Source organism: Galeopterus variegatus, unplaced genomic scaffold (genome assembly GCF_000696425.1).
Source record: "Galeopterus variegatus unplaced genomic scaffold, G_variegatus-3.0.2 Scaffold569, whole genome shotgun sequence".
Taxonomy (NCBI): Eukaryota; Metazoa; Chordata; class Mammalia; order Dermoptera; family Cynocephalidae; genus Galeopterus; species Galeopterus variegatus.
In genome coordinates, this window is record NW_007726680.1 from 209,699 (window position 1) to 221,783 (window position 12,085).

The 12,085-nt window shown below is 50.6% G+C and overlaps 1 protein-coding gene across 2 annotated transcripts in view; it reads right to left on the reverse strand.

Annotated features, from left to right (window-relative positions):
- Positions 1 to 213: 213 nt before the first annotated feature.
- PELP1 (proline, glutamate and leucine rich protein 1) overlaps positions 214 to 12,085 on the reverse strand; it is a 26,414-nt gene continuing 14,542 nt past the window's right edge. For both annotated transcript variants that reach the window (XM_008570072.1, XM_008570073.1), the window contains 12 exons: positions 5,901 to 5,960; positions 5,445 to 5,595; positions 4,867 to 4,996; positions 4,633 to 4,720; positions 4,078 to 4,166; positions 3,882 to 3,998; positions 3,620 to 3,767; positions 3,316 to 3,475; positions 2,513 to 2,568; positions 2,146 to 2,352; positions 522 to 2,018; positions 214 to 363 (listed from right to left, as the gene is read on the reverse strand). In XM_008570072.1, coding sequence (XP_008568294.1) covers positions 271 to 363; positions 522 to 2,018; positions 2,146 to 2,352; positions 2,513 to 2,568; positions 3,316 to 3,475; positions 3,620 to 3,767; positions 3,882 to 3,998; positions 4,078 to 4,166; positions 4,633 to 4,720; positions 4,867 to 4,996; positions 5,445 to 5,595; positions 5,901 to 5,960 — 2,796 coding nt within the window. In that variant the 3' untranslated portion in view covers positions 214 to 270. The remainder of the gene's footprint in view (positions 364 to 521; positions 2,019 to 2,145; positions 2,353 to 2,512; positions 2,569 to 3,315; positions 3,476 to 3,619; positions 3,768 to 3,881; positions 3,999 to 4,077; positions 4,167 to 4,632; positions 4,721 to 4,866; positions 4,997 to 5,444; positions 5,596 to 5,900; positions 5,961 to 12,085) is intronic.

Sequence of the window (12,085 nt, forward strand, 5' to 3'; positions counted from 1 at the left end):
AAAGAGGGCAAAAATTCTAAAATTCTGACACTAAATTGCTGAGTGACAGGACAGTCTATTACCCCTTTAAGTCAATGCCTCCTCCTCTGGACAATGGAGACAACAGGACAGATATGGAGATATTTAGGGAATACTACAGATACCTTGAAAAGCCCAGCAGACACTTGGGCTTCTGGCTGGGGACCCAGTTGTGGCAAAAGGCAGAAGCAGCAGTCAATATCTAAGGACATAACTTTATTGGAAACGAGGGCTGGAGGGTGCAGACGAGGGCTAGGAGTCAGGCTCGGTGGTAGGTGGTGGCTTCTCGTCATCAGGGGGACAATCAATGAAGTCGGCCAGCATGGCAGCTGTGTCATCCTCTTCCTTTTAAGGACAAAGACAAGATTTGAAAGAGACACACACACAGAGGGAGTGGGTCAGGCCGGGGCAAACCTCTTCCCTAACACAAACAGCTGCAACCCCTTCTCCCGCCAGGCCCACCTGCCCACCCCAGAGGTGAACTCTTTGCCCGGCCCTCTCACCTTTTCTTGGAGAGCTGCAGGCTCTGACTCTGTCTCCATCACTTCTTCTGCAGATGTCTCTGGTGGGGGTGTTGCCTTGTTATCCACACCCTCAGTCCCCTCTTCCAGCAGGGTTGGGGGAGCAGAAGGCTCTTCTTCAACAAGCTCCTGAGGAGGTGGCCCTGCTGCAGGGCTTCCCCCTTCCCTCTCCACCTCCCCCTGGGAGGGGAGTACTTCAGGGGCCAGGGTAGGGGCTGTCTCAGCCTCATGGTCCTCCTCCGCCCCTGGCTCCTCCACTTCCAACAGCAGCCTGGGTTCTGGTTCTGGCTCAGGCTGCACCTTGGGGGACTCCGGGGGAGGCAGAGCCGGAGGCAGGGTGGGAGGCAGAGGTCCACCCTCTTCTACCTCCCCTCCTGCTGAGCCAAACTCCAACTCTTCAACCTCTTCCAACTCTTCCTCCTCCTCTTCCTCCTCCTCTTCTTCTTCTAATTCACCTTCTTCTTCCTCAAATTCCTCCTCAAACTCTTCCTCCTCCTCTTCTTCCTCTTCAAAATACTCTTCTTCATCCTCTTCCTCAAAGTCTTCTTCCTCTTCCTCTTCCTCTTCCTCCTCCTCCTCCTCCTCCTCTTCCTCCTCCTCCTCCTCCTCATCACTGCTGTTTATATTAATAACCGTCAAATCCTCTTCCAGGGCTGGAGGCCCTCCCCCACCAGAGGTCCCTTCAGGGACCAGCTGGGGTGGAGGAAGTGTCACAGGACCAGGAACAGGTGGGGGTGGGAGCGGAGGCGGTGGGAGAGGCCCTGGGGCTGCAGAAAGCTCTTCGGGCTCCTCCTTGGCTGGCACAGGAGGGGAAGCTGCCGGTGGCCCAGCGGGGGCTGCAGGTGGAGGTGTGGTGCCTGAAGGCGGTGGGGGTGGCAAAGGCGGCAGCCCCTCAGGCACGATCACCACACTGTCATCAGAGTCACTTTCCAAGGAGATCTCTACGTCGGATGCCTCCTCCTTATCATAGTGGACAAAGGCTGGTCTGGGCACTCTCCCCCCAAAAGTTTCATCCGGGGGTATAGCAGGTGGAGAAGTCCCACTAGGAGCAAGGACAGGGTCCTCGTTTGAGCCTGCTCGGTGGTTCTCAGGGCCAGGAAGGAGCCTGGGCGGGACAGACACCAGGCCTGGGACAGAAAGGCCTAGGTGGTTGGCTGTGGCTGGAGGTCCAGGGCGTGCTGAGGGCACGGGGCCTGCGGAAGGCATGGGGCCTGAGGAGGACATGGGGCCTGCAGAGGACATGGGGCCTGCAGAGGGCATGGGGCCTATGGAAGGCATGGGGCCTGTGGAAGGCATGGGGCCTGCAGATGGAACAGGGCCCGAGGGATGGAAGGGAGGAGCCCTGAATGGAGATGGGGCCTCAGGAGGGGGACCTGGGGCAGGCGTGGGGCAGGTGGGGCCCATGGACTGCAGGGGAGGAACCCGGGGGTGGGTCAGAGCAGCACAGGTCACCAGTGCTTCTGAGCAGAAAGAGGAGACCTGAGGAAGGAAGAAAAGGAGAGTGTGAGTATCAGGAATACAGGGTCACATGGGGCCAGAAAGGCAGGATCCATCAGCATCAGAAACAAGAGAATCCAGTAACCAAAGTGCCCCAGTCAGCACTTACCTCAAGGCTGTCTTCTCGCTGGCCAAGGGAGAAGGCTTGCAGGGCACAGGTGAGAGGCGGCGGGCAGCGAGGAGAAGGTGCCAGCAGCAGTGCCAGCAGCAGGCGGTAGAGTTCATGGCGGCAGCGGGAGCTGGTGTATGGGGAGCTGCCTAGGACCTCACCCTGCTGGACACCCATGACCAGGGGTAGGACCAGATCATGCAGTCTCTGGAAAAGACACAGAGCACACCTAGAAACAGCGCCAAGACTACCCAACCCTTCTCTGGCCTACTCCCAGGTTGGAGTTGACCAGCTCTGAGGCACACACCCCACCATGTACAGAGCGGCAGCCCCTTCCCCAGCCCCTACGGGACCAGGCTCCACTGACCCTGTGAGTCTCCTCCTTGATGAGAGGCCCACACATGAGGACGGTCCGGCTGAGGCCTGGAGAAGGAGAGTGGTGTGTAAGAGGCAGGCTGCTAACAGGATGAACAGCACAGGCTTCTGAAGCACACAGGCCAAGATGAGCACTGGCTCTGCCACTGCCACCTCAGGCAGGTCACCTCACTTCTCTAAGTCGGCTTTCTCAACTATAACTGCTACCTCTACTACATAGGGCTGCTGACAATACTTAAGTGAGATAATATAGGTAGAACATTATAAACGTACATTTATATAATTGGGGAGAGTTGGCTCTTCCCTTCACACGGGGCGGAATGACAAGCAATGAAATACACAGGAACCAAAGGAAAGTCACCCATTAACTGCATAGTATCTGTCTAGTAACTTCTGTTTACAGCTTAGCAGTTGCACTGGAAGCAGAAGCTCCAGCAGGCAGCCTGCCTGGGGAGAATGTAAGCTCCACAGGCAGGGGTTTCCTCCCAAGTGCTACTACTATACCTGGTACATAGAGTGGACGTGCAAAGTGTTTGCTGAATAAATGAGATAACTGAGACCTTGGAAGAGCAGTGTAAACTGTCAGAACCCTCAGTCTGACAGCAAGACCCATGATTCCACCTGCAGTCCTGGAGCTGCATGGCTGCTTCTGCTTCTACTCTTTCTCCTGGCCTCTCTATAGGGTTTTAGCTGGCTCTGCATTTTACATACACCCTCTATTTTGCAGGCTGGTTTTGGGTTATCACTCCAGGCCATCGCAGAGCCCTAGGGGTCTGGGGCACAGGGCTCACCCACCTCTCAGTGCTGCTACACACACATCGCTGTTGGCATTGCTATCTCCTTTCCGGTGGCTGGGCGGGGCCGTAGCGTCCCCTAGATCTAGCTTTAGCTTCTTGGGGGCGCTGGGCTTCCCGGTTTGTAAACCCCCGTCAGGGCTCCCCCGGGGGCTGCGCAGCTGGTGGTGGAGAGAAACATAAATCACACACACAGATACACAGGAAGGAAGGACAGAGTTGGGAGATAGAGTCTGGTGAGAAGGCACATTTTGACAAAGGGCACAGGATGAGAGTACTGGGATGGGAGCCGAGGCCTTACTCACCTTCAGGGTATCAGCTGGCGGGGAGATGTCACTGAGCAGGTGGGTGAGCAGGGCCTCTCCAGAGGCTCCCCCCTGAAGCATGCCTGCCGAGGCCCCACAAACCTGTACCCACAGCTCTAATACAGAATACACCTTGGTCCGAATGGTACTGTGATATGAGCAAAGAGGGAAGGTTACAAATGTAGAGTCAACATCCCAGAAGACCCAACCCACCCACATACGCTCACCCCTTCTCCTCCTTATTCCCTTCCTGGAGGGTCACCTGTAAGGCCTCTCCTGGCCTGGAGGGAGGGTATCCCTATCAATGCTCCAGGCATTGAGGACCTGGGGAAGCAGGCGGCTGATCAGGGCCCCAAAGCGCAAGAGCCGGCCTCCACACCTGGGGGCAGAGACGGAAAGGTGACCCTTGTTCCCAGCACATCCCAGTCCATTCACCACACCTTGCCAGAGCCACTCACGCGAGGATGAGCGCAGAGAGCAGGTCCAAGGCTTCAAGATGGATAGATGGCAGCAGTAGCAACCGCAGGGGACCATCTCCAAGCAAGCTCTGGAGAAACAATTGGAAAAATAAGGAGCCAGAGAGAGAGAGCCAGAAGAGGTGACAGAGGGGGTGTGTGTGACCAGGTACATAAGTACAAATAGGTAAGGAACCCACCCTCTGACCTAAGTCCTCTGAACAAAATCGAACCTCCATCCTCTAAAACAGACCCTGGACGGAGGGTAAGGAGAGGGATGGCTGAGCCTCTCAACAACGACTCAGCTGATCCCCAAATTCACCCTCCCCTAGGGAAGCATTAGCCACAAGCGGTCCCGCTGTATGAGAACAAATCCACTCTGACAGTGCGCACATGTGCCGGGGAAGCACCGGTAGTGATGGTATTTAGATAAAAATAAGGATCTGTGTGGGACAACTTCAGGGATAACATTGTTTGAGGAGCTTTAGGTCCCACACTACTTTCTAGTTGCCGGGGGTCCTAAGCAAGGACTCAGAACAGAGGACAGGTCCCACTTACAATATTCTTGCCACTGACACTGAGTGTCCGGCAGATGACATCCAGGATTTCCTGCACAGGGACGGACACAGGAGCCCCAAACTCTGAGCTAAAGAGAATCAGAGCAGGGAGCCCCTCAGAGCAGGCTCCCCAGCATGACTCCAAGCCCACCTCAATCTCCTTCCTCATGATGAAGACGCCTCTCCCATCTCAACCCTTCCTGCTCTAGGCCCCTCCTCCAACACCCACACACACCTGAGCATGAGCCCCAGGCAGCGAGCCAGTCCTGAAAACCTCTGCCGAACCTGGAGAAGGACATGGGCACCACCATCTTCTGAGGGCGAAAGCAGCGTCTCTACTCCAGGGACTTCATGCTGCACAGGAGCTGGGCAGAAACACAGCCTCCTTGTACGCTCTGTCTCTCTTCCATCCCCTCCGTTTTCATTTGTAGTGAATGACCTGCCAATATTCTTTTTTTTTTTTTTTCCTTTTTGTCTTTTTTTACTGACCGGTAACGGGATCACAACCCTCGGTGTCGCGCCTGTACCGGGACCGGCAACGGGATCGCAACCCTCAGTGTTGCGCCCGCACCACGCTCAGCCAGTGAGCGGGAATTGGTCTCCACATGGGATCTGAACCCTCAGCGGGAGCGCCGCCACGCTCCCAAGCAGCGCACTCTCCAGTGCGCCACCGGGCCGACCCGACCTGCCAATATTCTAATCCATTCTGCCTAGACTGACCAATTGCCTCACCCACCTCTCTGAGCCACCCCCTGTTCCCTCCTGCCAAGCCCCCCAAACACTGTTCCACTGACTACCAGCCATGGTCCCTACCTGTTTCTGCTCCCTCATACAGGACCCCCAGCAGGCTGTGCAGTGAGGCCAGCAGGCTGTGCAGCTCCTGCTCCCAGCTCTCAGTGTGCTTCAGGCCCTGGGAAAAGCCAGCGCCTAACGAGGGCAGCCTAGAATAACACTCACAGGCCAACTGCAGAAGAAAGGGCAGAAAGCTGGTCAGACAGGAATCCAACCCAGCCACAGAACCCCCAACCCCACTAATGCCCAAAAGAGACAGAGACCAAAGAGAGCTCTGAGGGAAACATGAGAAGGGACAATGAAGCCAAAGAACTCAGATAGGTGTGTGAAGGCAGCAGTAGAGGCCTGCGCATGTGAACAGGGACAGAGGTGAGAACATGGTCCCAAAGCAATAACACACAGAAGAGCTAAGGAGGAGCCATAGGAGATGCTCCAGGCTCAGATCCCCAGGCTCTCCATCTCCCTCCCTTCTTTTACCTGCTGGAGCTGAGGGCTCAAGGCATCCACGCGAGACAGGAAAAATGACGCTAGCTTGCCCTGGACAAGGGGGAAAAAGGAAGAGGCTAGTGAGTCAGCTCCAAGAGCCAGAAACATACACCCTGGCCATTCCCAGCAGCAAACCCTAAGCTCAGGTCTTTTTCTTTCCTACAGACACAGGAGGCAAAGCACTCTATAGGGCACTGACGCCTGGGACGAGACATGCTTTGGTGGTAGAAACACATCCTGAATGTCGGCTCTGGTCCTCAGATTCCTGTTTAGGGGGAAAGGGTCTGGCCCCTACCCCACAGACAGCTGGGCTCCCTCCTGCCAGTTTTTGTAAAATGATAGTCATCTCCCTCAAGCCAAAAGGACACAGACTGCTGAAAAACAACAATCCTTACACTCCAGCTCTCTACCAACATAGACAGAGACACGAGAGTCCAAGCTGAAGTTGAGGCACTATCCAGAGGTATGAGGGCAGGTCAAGGTCAAAAGAGAAGGGTGGGCTGGTGGGGGAGAACTAAGGCAGCAAATCTCACAGTAGCAACCTGTTAGTCAGCAAACATCTTCTCTGCCTGCTATGTGTAGGCACCAGAGCAGGAGGAGTGTTTAACCTGTGGGCCACAATTTATTTGGGGGTGAGCTCAAAGGGGCTTGTGAACACAGACGAGAAAAAAAAATTACATCGTTTTCACTAATGTATCAATGAAATGAAGTGTTTCCTTCAATTATAAATGTAGACAAATAGTCACAGTAATATCAACAGTTTTTGTGACTATCACCAGTAAAACTCACTTATTTTCATTTCACAATATAATTGTAACATATCTTGAAATCTTGTTCACATGCATCATTAATTTGAAATTATGGTAGTTATAAAACCTGCCTCTAGATCTTATTATTTAACATGTTAATAAAGAAGCACATACTATTCTATCACAATTTTTAAAACTATCTTGATAACTACATTTCAACAGAATCAGTTTCCCTTGTAATTCCATGCATTTTGACAAGTACCTGGAACCAAACTGGTACTGTTCAGAGTTGGGACAGAGAGGGGGTCAAGAGGAATGACGCTCAGGCTAGGGAGGACGGGACTGAGCTGAGCTTAGAAAAAAGTAGAATCCAGATAATGAGTCCAAACAGGAAGAAACACCAGGAAAAGCTATAGAATCAGAAGATGTCAATGGAGAAGCAGACTGAAGCCTTAAATCCCAGGCTAGGGAATATTGACTTTTTCCATGGGGTGGAAGAATCACATGCACAAAGGTAAACTCATGGAAGACAAATCAGCAGACACATCAGGCACATGGCAGCAGACTTAGGGAGGAAACTAGGAGCAGAAGCCTACGTCAGTGTGTGGTTCAGAAATCAACATTCCAAAGACTCTCTCCTACCTACCCTGTGGCAGGAACTACATTTAGTTTCCCCGTTACGCTTCAGGATTCTTACTGACCATGAGACAAGCACTGTTACAGCTGATCCCAGGCAGGAGAAGACCCAGAATGATGTCCCTTGGGATTTGGAGAGTATTTGCATGTCTGATGTGGTAGGGTTTCAGAACACTTCAAACAAAAAAAGAGTAACCACCCAAGGTCTCCTGATTCACCAGCTTCTCCAAGGACGATGGTTCTTAGAGGGCTGCCAAAGCCCCAGCTACAGTGGCACTTGGCTCTTTTGGCCAACTTACTGCTCATGCTTTCCCTGAGACTCCAGCTCAAAAAGCTGGGCTGAGGCCAAGAGAAGTCTGCTTATGTGACTGCAACAAAGCAGAGTACAGTGAAGTGACAAGGCTCTGACCACGAAGTCTGCCCTGACTGACCCACAAAGCAAACCAAGGTAATGGCTCACTTGGAACTCAAAACATGCGTGTATGCACGCGCACACACACACAGAGTATGTCCTGGGTATCTCTCAAGAGTGAAGTTAGTCTTCTCACTAATTCCAAGGAACTATTAATCAATTTGGCAGGGAGGAGGGAGTAAGGTAAAGTCTCTGCAGGGATTGACTTCACGGACTCAGAACGCTTGAGACACATCATTTGGGAAGTGTAACCCTGAACTTGGAAGCTGTAACAGCTCTCTGGGAGCATCTGAGGCATGAAAAAGAGAAGAAACACTTCAAAATGGCAATTATTGAAATGGCAAAATGGAAATTACTAAGTTTCCTTAGTACTGGTCTACAAGATTTTTCCAAGTACAAATTGCCCTGGGGCCTTTGCATGAAACAGATTACCTGAGGTGCTGGCAACAGGCAAAGCCAAAATCCTCAACAGAGAGAAGTTCTCTAATGACACTTTATTCTTAGAGAAATAAAGGTAGTCATACCCCGGAGCACTGCATGAATGTTTTATTGTTTGTTTTGGAAAACATAGGCCATATCTTCAAAACTACACTGTCTGACAAAAGGTTGCAAATTATACATGGATTCTCCTGACTACTCACACTGAAAATTAAGAGGCAACAGCAGAGGAACACTTGGCATTCTAGTCTCCATGAATTTCAGATTTCTACCCTGGAGGTAACCCTCAATTCCCCCAACCCCACCTTCATAGGGGTAAAGAGAGGTGATACCAAACACAGCTGAACTGAAATAGACATTTGCAGTAAAATCTCACAAACTTTCAGTCAGGGACAAACAGTTAGCCTGTATAATGTATGAAGTTTACTTACAGAACATTTTGTAAGAAAGGCAGTTTTTACTAAACAGTAAAATTTCAGTTAAAACAAAAAGCTTTCAGGTTGGCTGGTTAGCTCAACTGGTTAGAGCACAGTGTTGATAGCACCAAGGTCAAGGGTTTGGATCCCTGTATGGACAAGCTGCCAAAAAAAAAATAAAAAAATCTTTACCAATGTTTGGTAAAATCCATGAGTTACTCCAAACATATTACTGACAAAAGTCTTGTCCTGCCTACCCAAAGATTTTATTAGCTGTGATTAGTGGCATTCATATGAAAACAAAGAATCAGCAAGGACATGACCCCATGCTCACTGAGAAATATCATCAGCTCAGGGACTTTTCAGGTACTGCAAGTAACCAGTTACCAAAGCCATGACAAGCACCACTTCCTGACCATAGCACACAGGCCAATGGAGCTCCGCACCTAACTCAACCTTCTCAAGCCAGCGATCTACACAGTCACTAACAATTGATCAGAGCTAGCATCAGTGTTGAAACCTATCTGCCCTGGTTTTGCAATTACCACACATACAAGCTTGTGTTTAAGTCACTTAATCCCTCTGAGTTGGTTTCCTCCTGTGTAAAATGCAGTGATAGCAATTCCACAGAAAAATTAAAATGATAAAATGAGACGACACATCTTAGACACTCATCAGAGTACCTGGCACATAGTGGATACCCACTAAATACCAGTTCCCTTTCTTCAAGAGCTTGCTTTCTTGATTTGATCATAGAACCATGAAATCTTACTTTCAAGACAAACTTCCCCTTCATTGATAATACTGATAGCTGACAGTTAAACCACACCAGTTATACAAAATATTACTAATTTACCACAAATTACAGCTCTCTATAGATTCATGCTTCTGACTAATGGGCTGCCCAATGGTCTGTCAAGCCAAAGATGTGTATAACAAAGTGAGAGAACATTTAATCTACAGAGGAAAATCTACTTCTCTTAGGAACAGCTGCCATCAAAAAAAATGTTTGGGGGCCTGCCCAAGGTCCTGAGGCATGGGGCCAGGGACTGACCCCTCCTCCCGTATCCAAGCACACTGCCACTGCCACGGGTCTGCCTGGGGGCCTGAGGCATGGAGCCAGGGACCGACCTCTCCTCCAGCAACCAGACAAGGAGCACAACAAAAACACCACTTCCATGTAGATGGCCCACCACAGCCACCACAATAGCCACAGTGGCCGCAAAAGCGGCTAGACACCACAACCACCATGCAGATGGCCCATCAGCCACTCGAGTACATTGACACAAGGAGAGTCATCAGTGGAGAACAAAGAAAAGAAGAGGATGTTTCTCTCCACAAAGCCCATTCCAGAGTGATAGAAGAAGCATCTACTCTAAGATAATAGTGGGGGACATGAACATACCTTCTGAGCACTGGACACATCATCTAGGCAACAAATCAACAGAGTAACCATTACTCTTTGAGATGGAAAGAAATCTAGGGTTATCACAGGTGGGGGGGATGGAGGGAGGGAATGGGGAGAGATTTGATAAGGAGCATAAAGTACGATTTTGTAATAATACATATGCTAATAGTAGTGATTTGATCAACTTACATCAACACTGAACCTCAAAAATATGTATAATCAATTATGATTCAATTAAAAAAAAAATTAGAGAGTAGCCTTATAACCCCAAGGTCATGGGTTCGGATCCCCCTACCAGCCAGCCATTAAAAAATAAAAGGGCTGGCTGGTTGCTCAGTTGGTTGGTATAGCTGATATCCAATTATACCACAAATAACAAATGTGCCAATTACAAATGGCCCTTCAACTGTTATTGCTTTGATAGAATTTGTAAACCATATTTGTTATTGTATATCTTTGTAAATAAAACTGTGTAATTCTTTCACTGACCTCCTCCCTCATACACCCGACCCACATACACCCTGCCCATCCGATCTAGGAAGGCTCTGCTGTACAGTCACCTTGTGTGGGTCATGACAACCTAGAGGAAGGAGTGGGGAAGTGACAGAGGGATTTAGTCAAGAACATAAAGAGAAAGAAGTGTTGAGGGAGTTATCCTAGGCAAGGAGTGAGTCAGGAAGGCTTCCTGGAGGAAATTACAAGAGCTTCAGGAACAAAGAAAGGATGATATAAAAATGGGCAGGGCATTCTAGAGATACAGAGAAAGCAGGGCAGAAAGAGGAAGGAGACCATGATGAAGAGCCTGGGCTTCTGCATCAGATATAGGTTCTGATCTGTGCTAACCTTAGGCAAGTTACTTAATTCCTATTTCTTTATCTGTGATGATGAGATGAAATAATTGCTACAGGGTGGTATAATCATAGCTGTGAAGAGATAGGTGAGTTTAAAAAACAATCAGAAAATAGGTGTTTAGAAATCTCAGGAATGGAATTGAGGTAAGAAAGCTATCATCTTCCGGTCAAGATGGCGGAATAGACGGTCCCTAGTGTCACTCTCTCCCAAAAATAAACCAATTTAAACTATAAAAACATAACATCAAGTGCATATGGAATGGGGAGACGTCCAGCGGGGGGTGGCAGAAGCTCTGCAGAGACCACATGCCCTGCAGGGCCGCCGTCGCACAATCTGACAGATAGGCTTCACTGCCGCCACCCGGCTCCATTCCCAGCCCAGCCCAGTGCACACAGAGTGGGGAGACATCCGGCAAGGGAGGCGGAGGCTCCACAGAAACCACACACCCTGTGGGGCCACCACTGTGTAATCCAGCAGGTAGGCTTCTGCGCAGGCACCCGGCTCCATTCCCAGCCCAGCCCAGTGCACACAGAGTGGGGAGACATCCGGCAAGGGAGGCGGAGGCTCCACAGAAACCACACACCCTGTGGGGCCACCACTGTGTAATCCAGCAGGTAGGCTTCAGCGCAGGCACCCGGCTCCATTCCCAGCCCGGCCTAGTGCACTCGGAAAAGGGCGATGTCCAGCAGGGGAGGTGGGAACTCCACGGGGACCACACTGCTGCCGTGCGATCCAGCAGCCCAGCCCAATGCACATGGAGCACAGAGACGTCCAGCAAGGGAGACAGAAGCTCCACAGAGTCCACACACCCTGTGTGGGGGCCGCCACCAGGCGATCCAGCAGCAGCAGCCTGGGCCAGAGTGCACGGAACAGGGAGAAGTCCAGCACGGGAGGTGGAGGCTCAGCAGAGACCACAAACCCTGCGGTACCGCCCTGTGATCCAGCAGCCCGGCAGAGTCCAAGCTGACCAGAGAGGTGGCTCTCTGGAGAAGCCCAAGACATGAGGCAACCATACATGCAAGGCACTAGTGGCCAACTGAGCAGTCACTGAGGTAGCCATACCAAATTGGCAACCACAGCAACATCTTAGTCAGTCAATAGTGTCAAACCTGTGGACTGTGAAACCCTCTGCCACAATGAATAAACATCAAAGAAAAGGTACCAGAAATACGAAAAATCAAGAAAGTACACCACCAAAGGATAATAACTCTCAAGCTCTAGATCCTATAGAACAAGAAGCCCTTGAAATGACTGACAAGGAATTT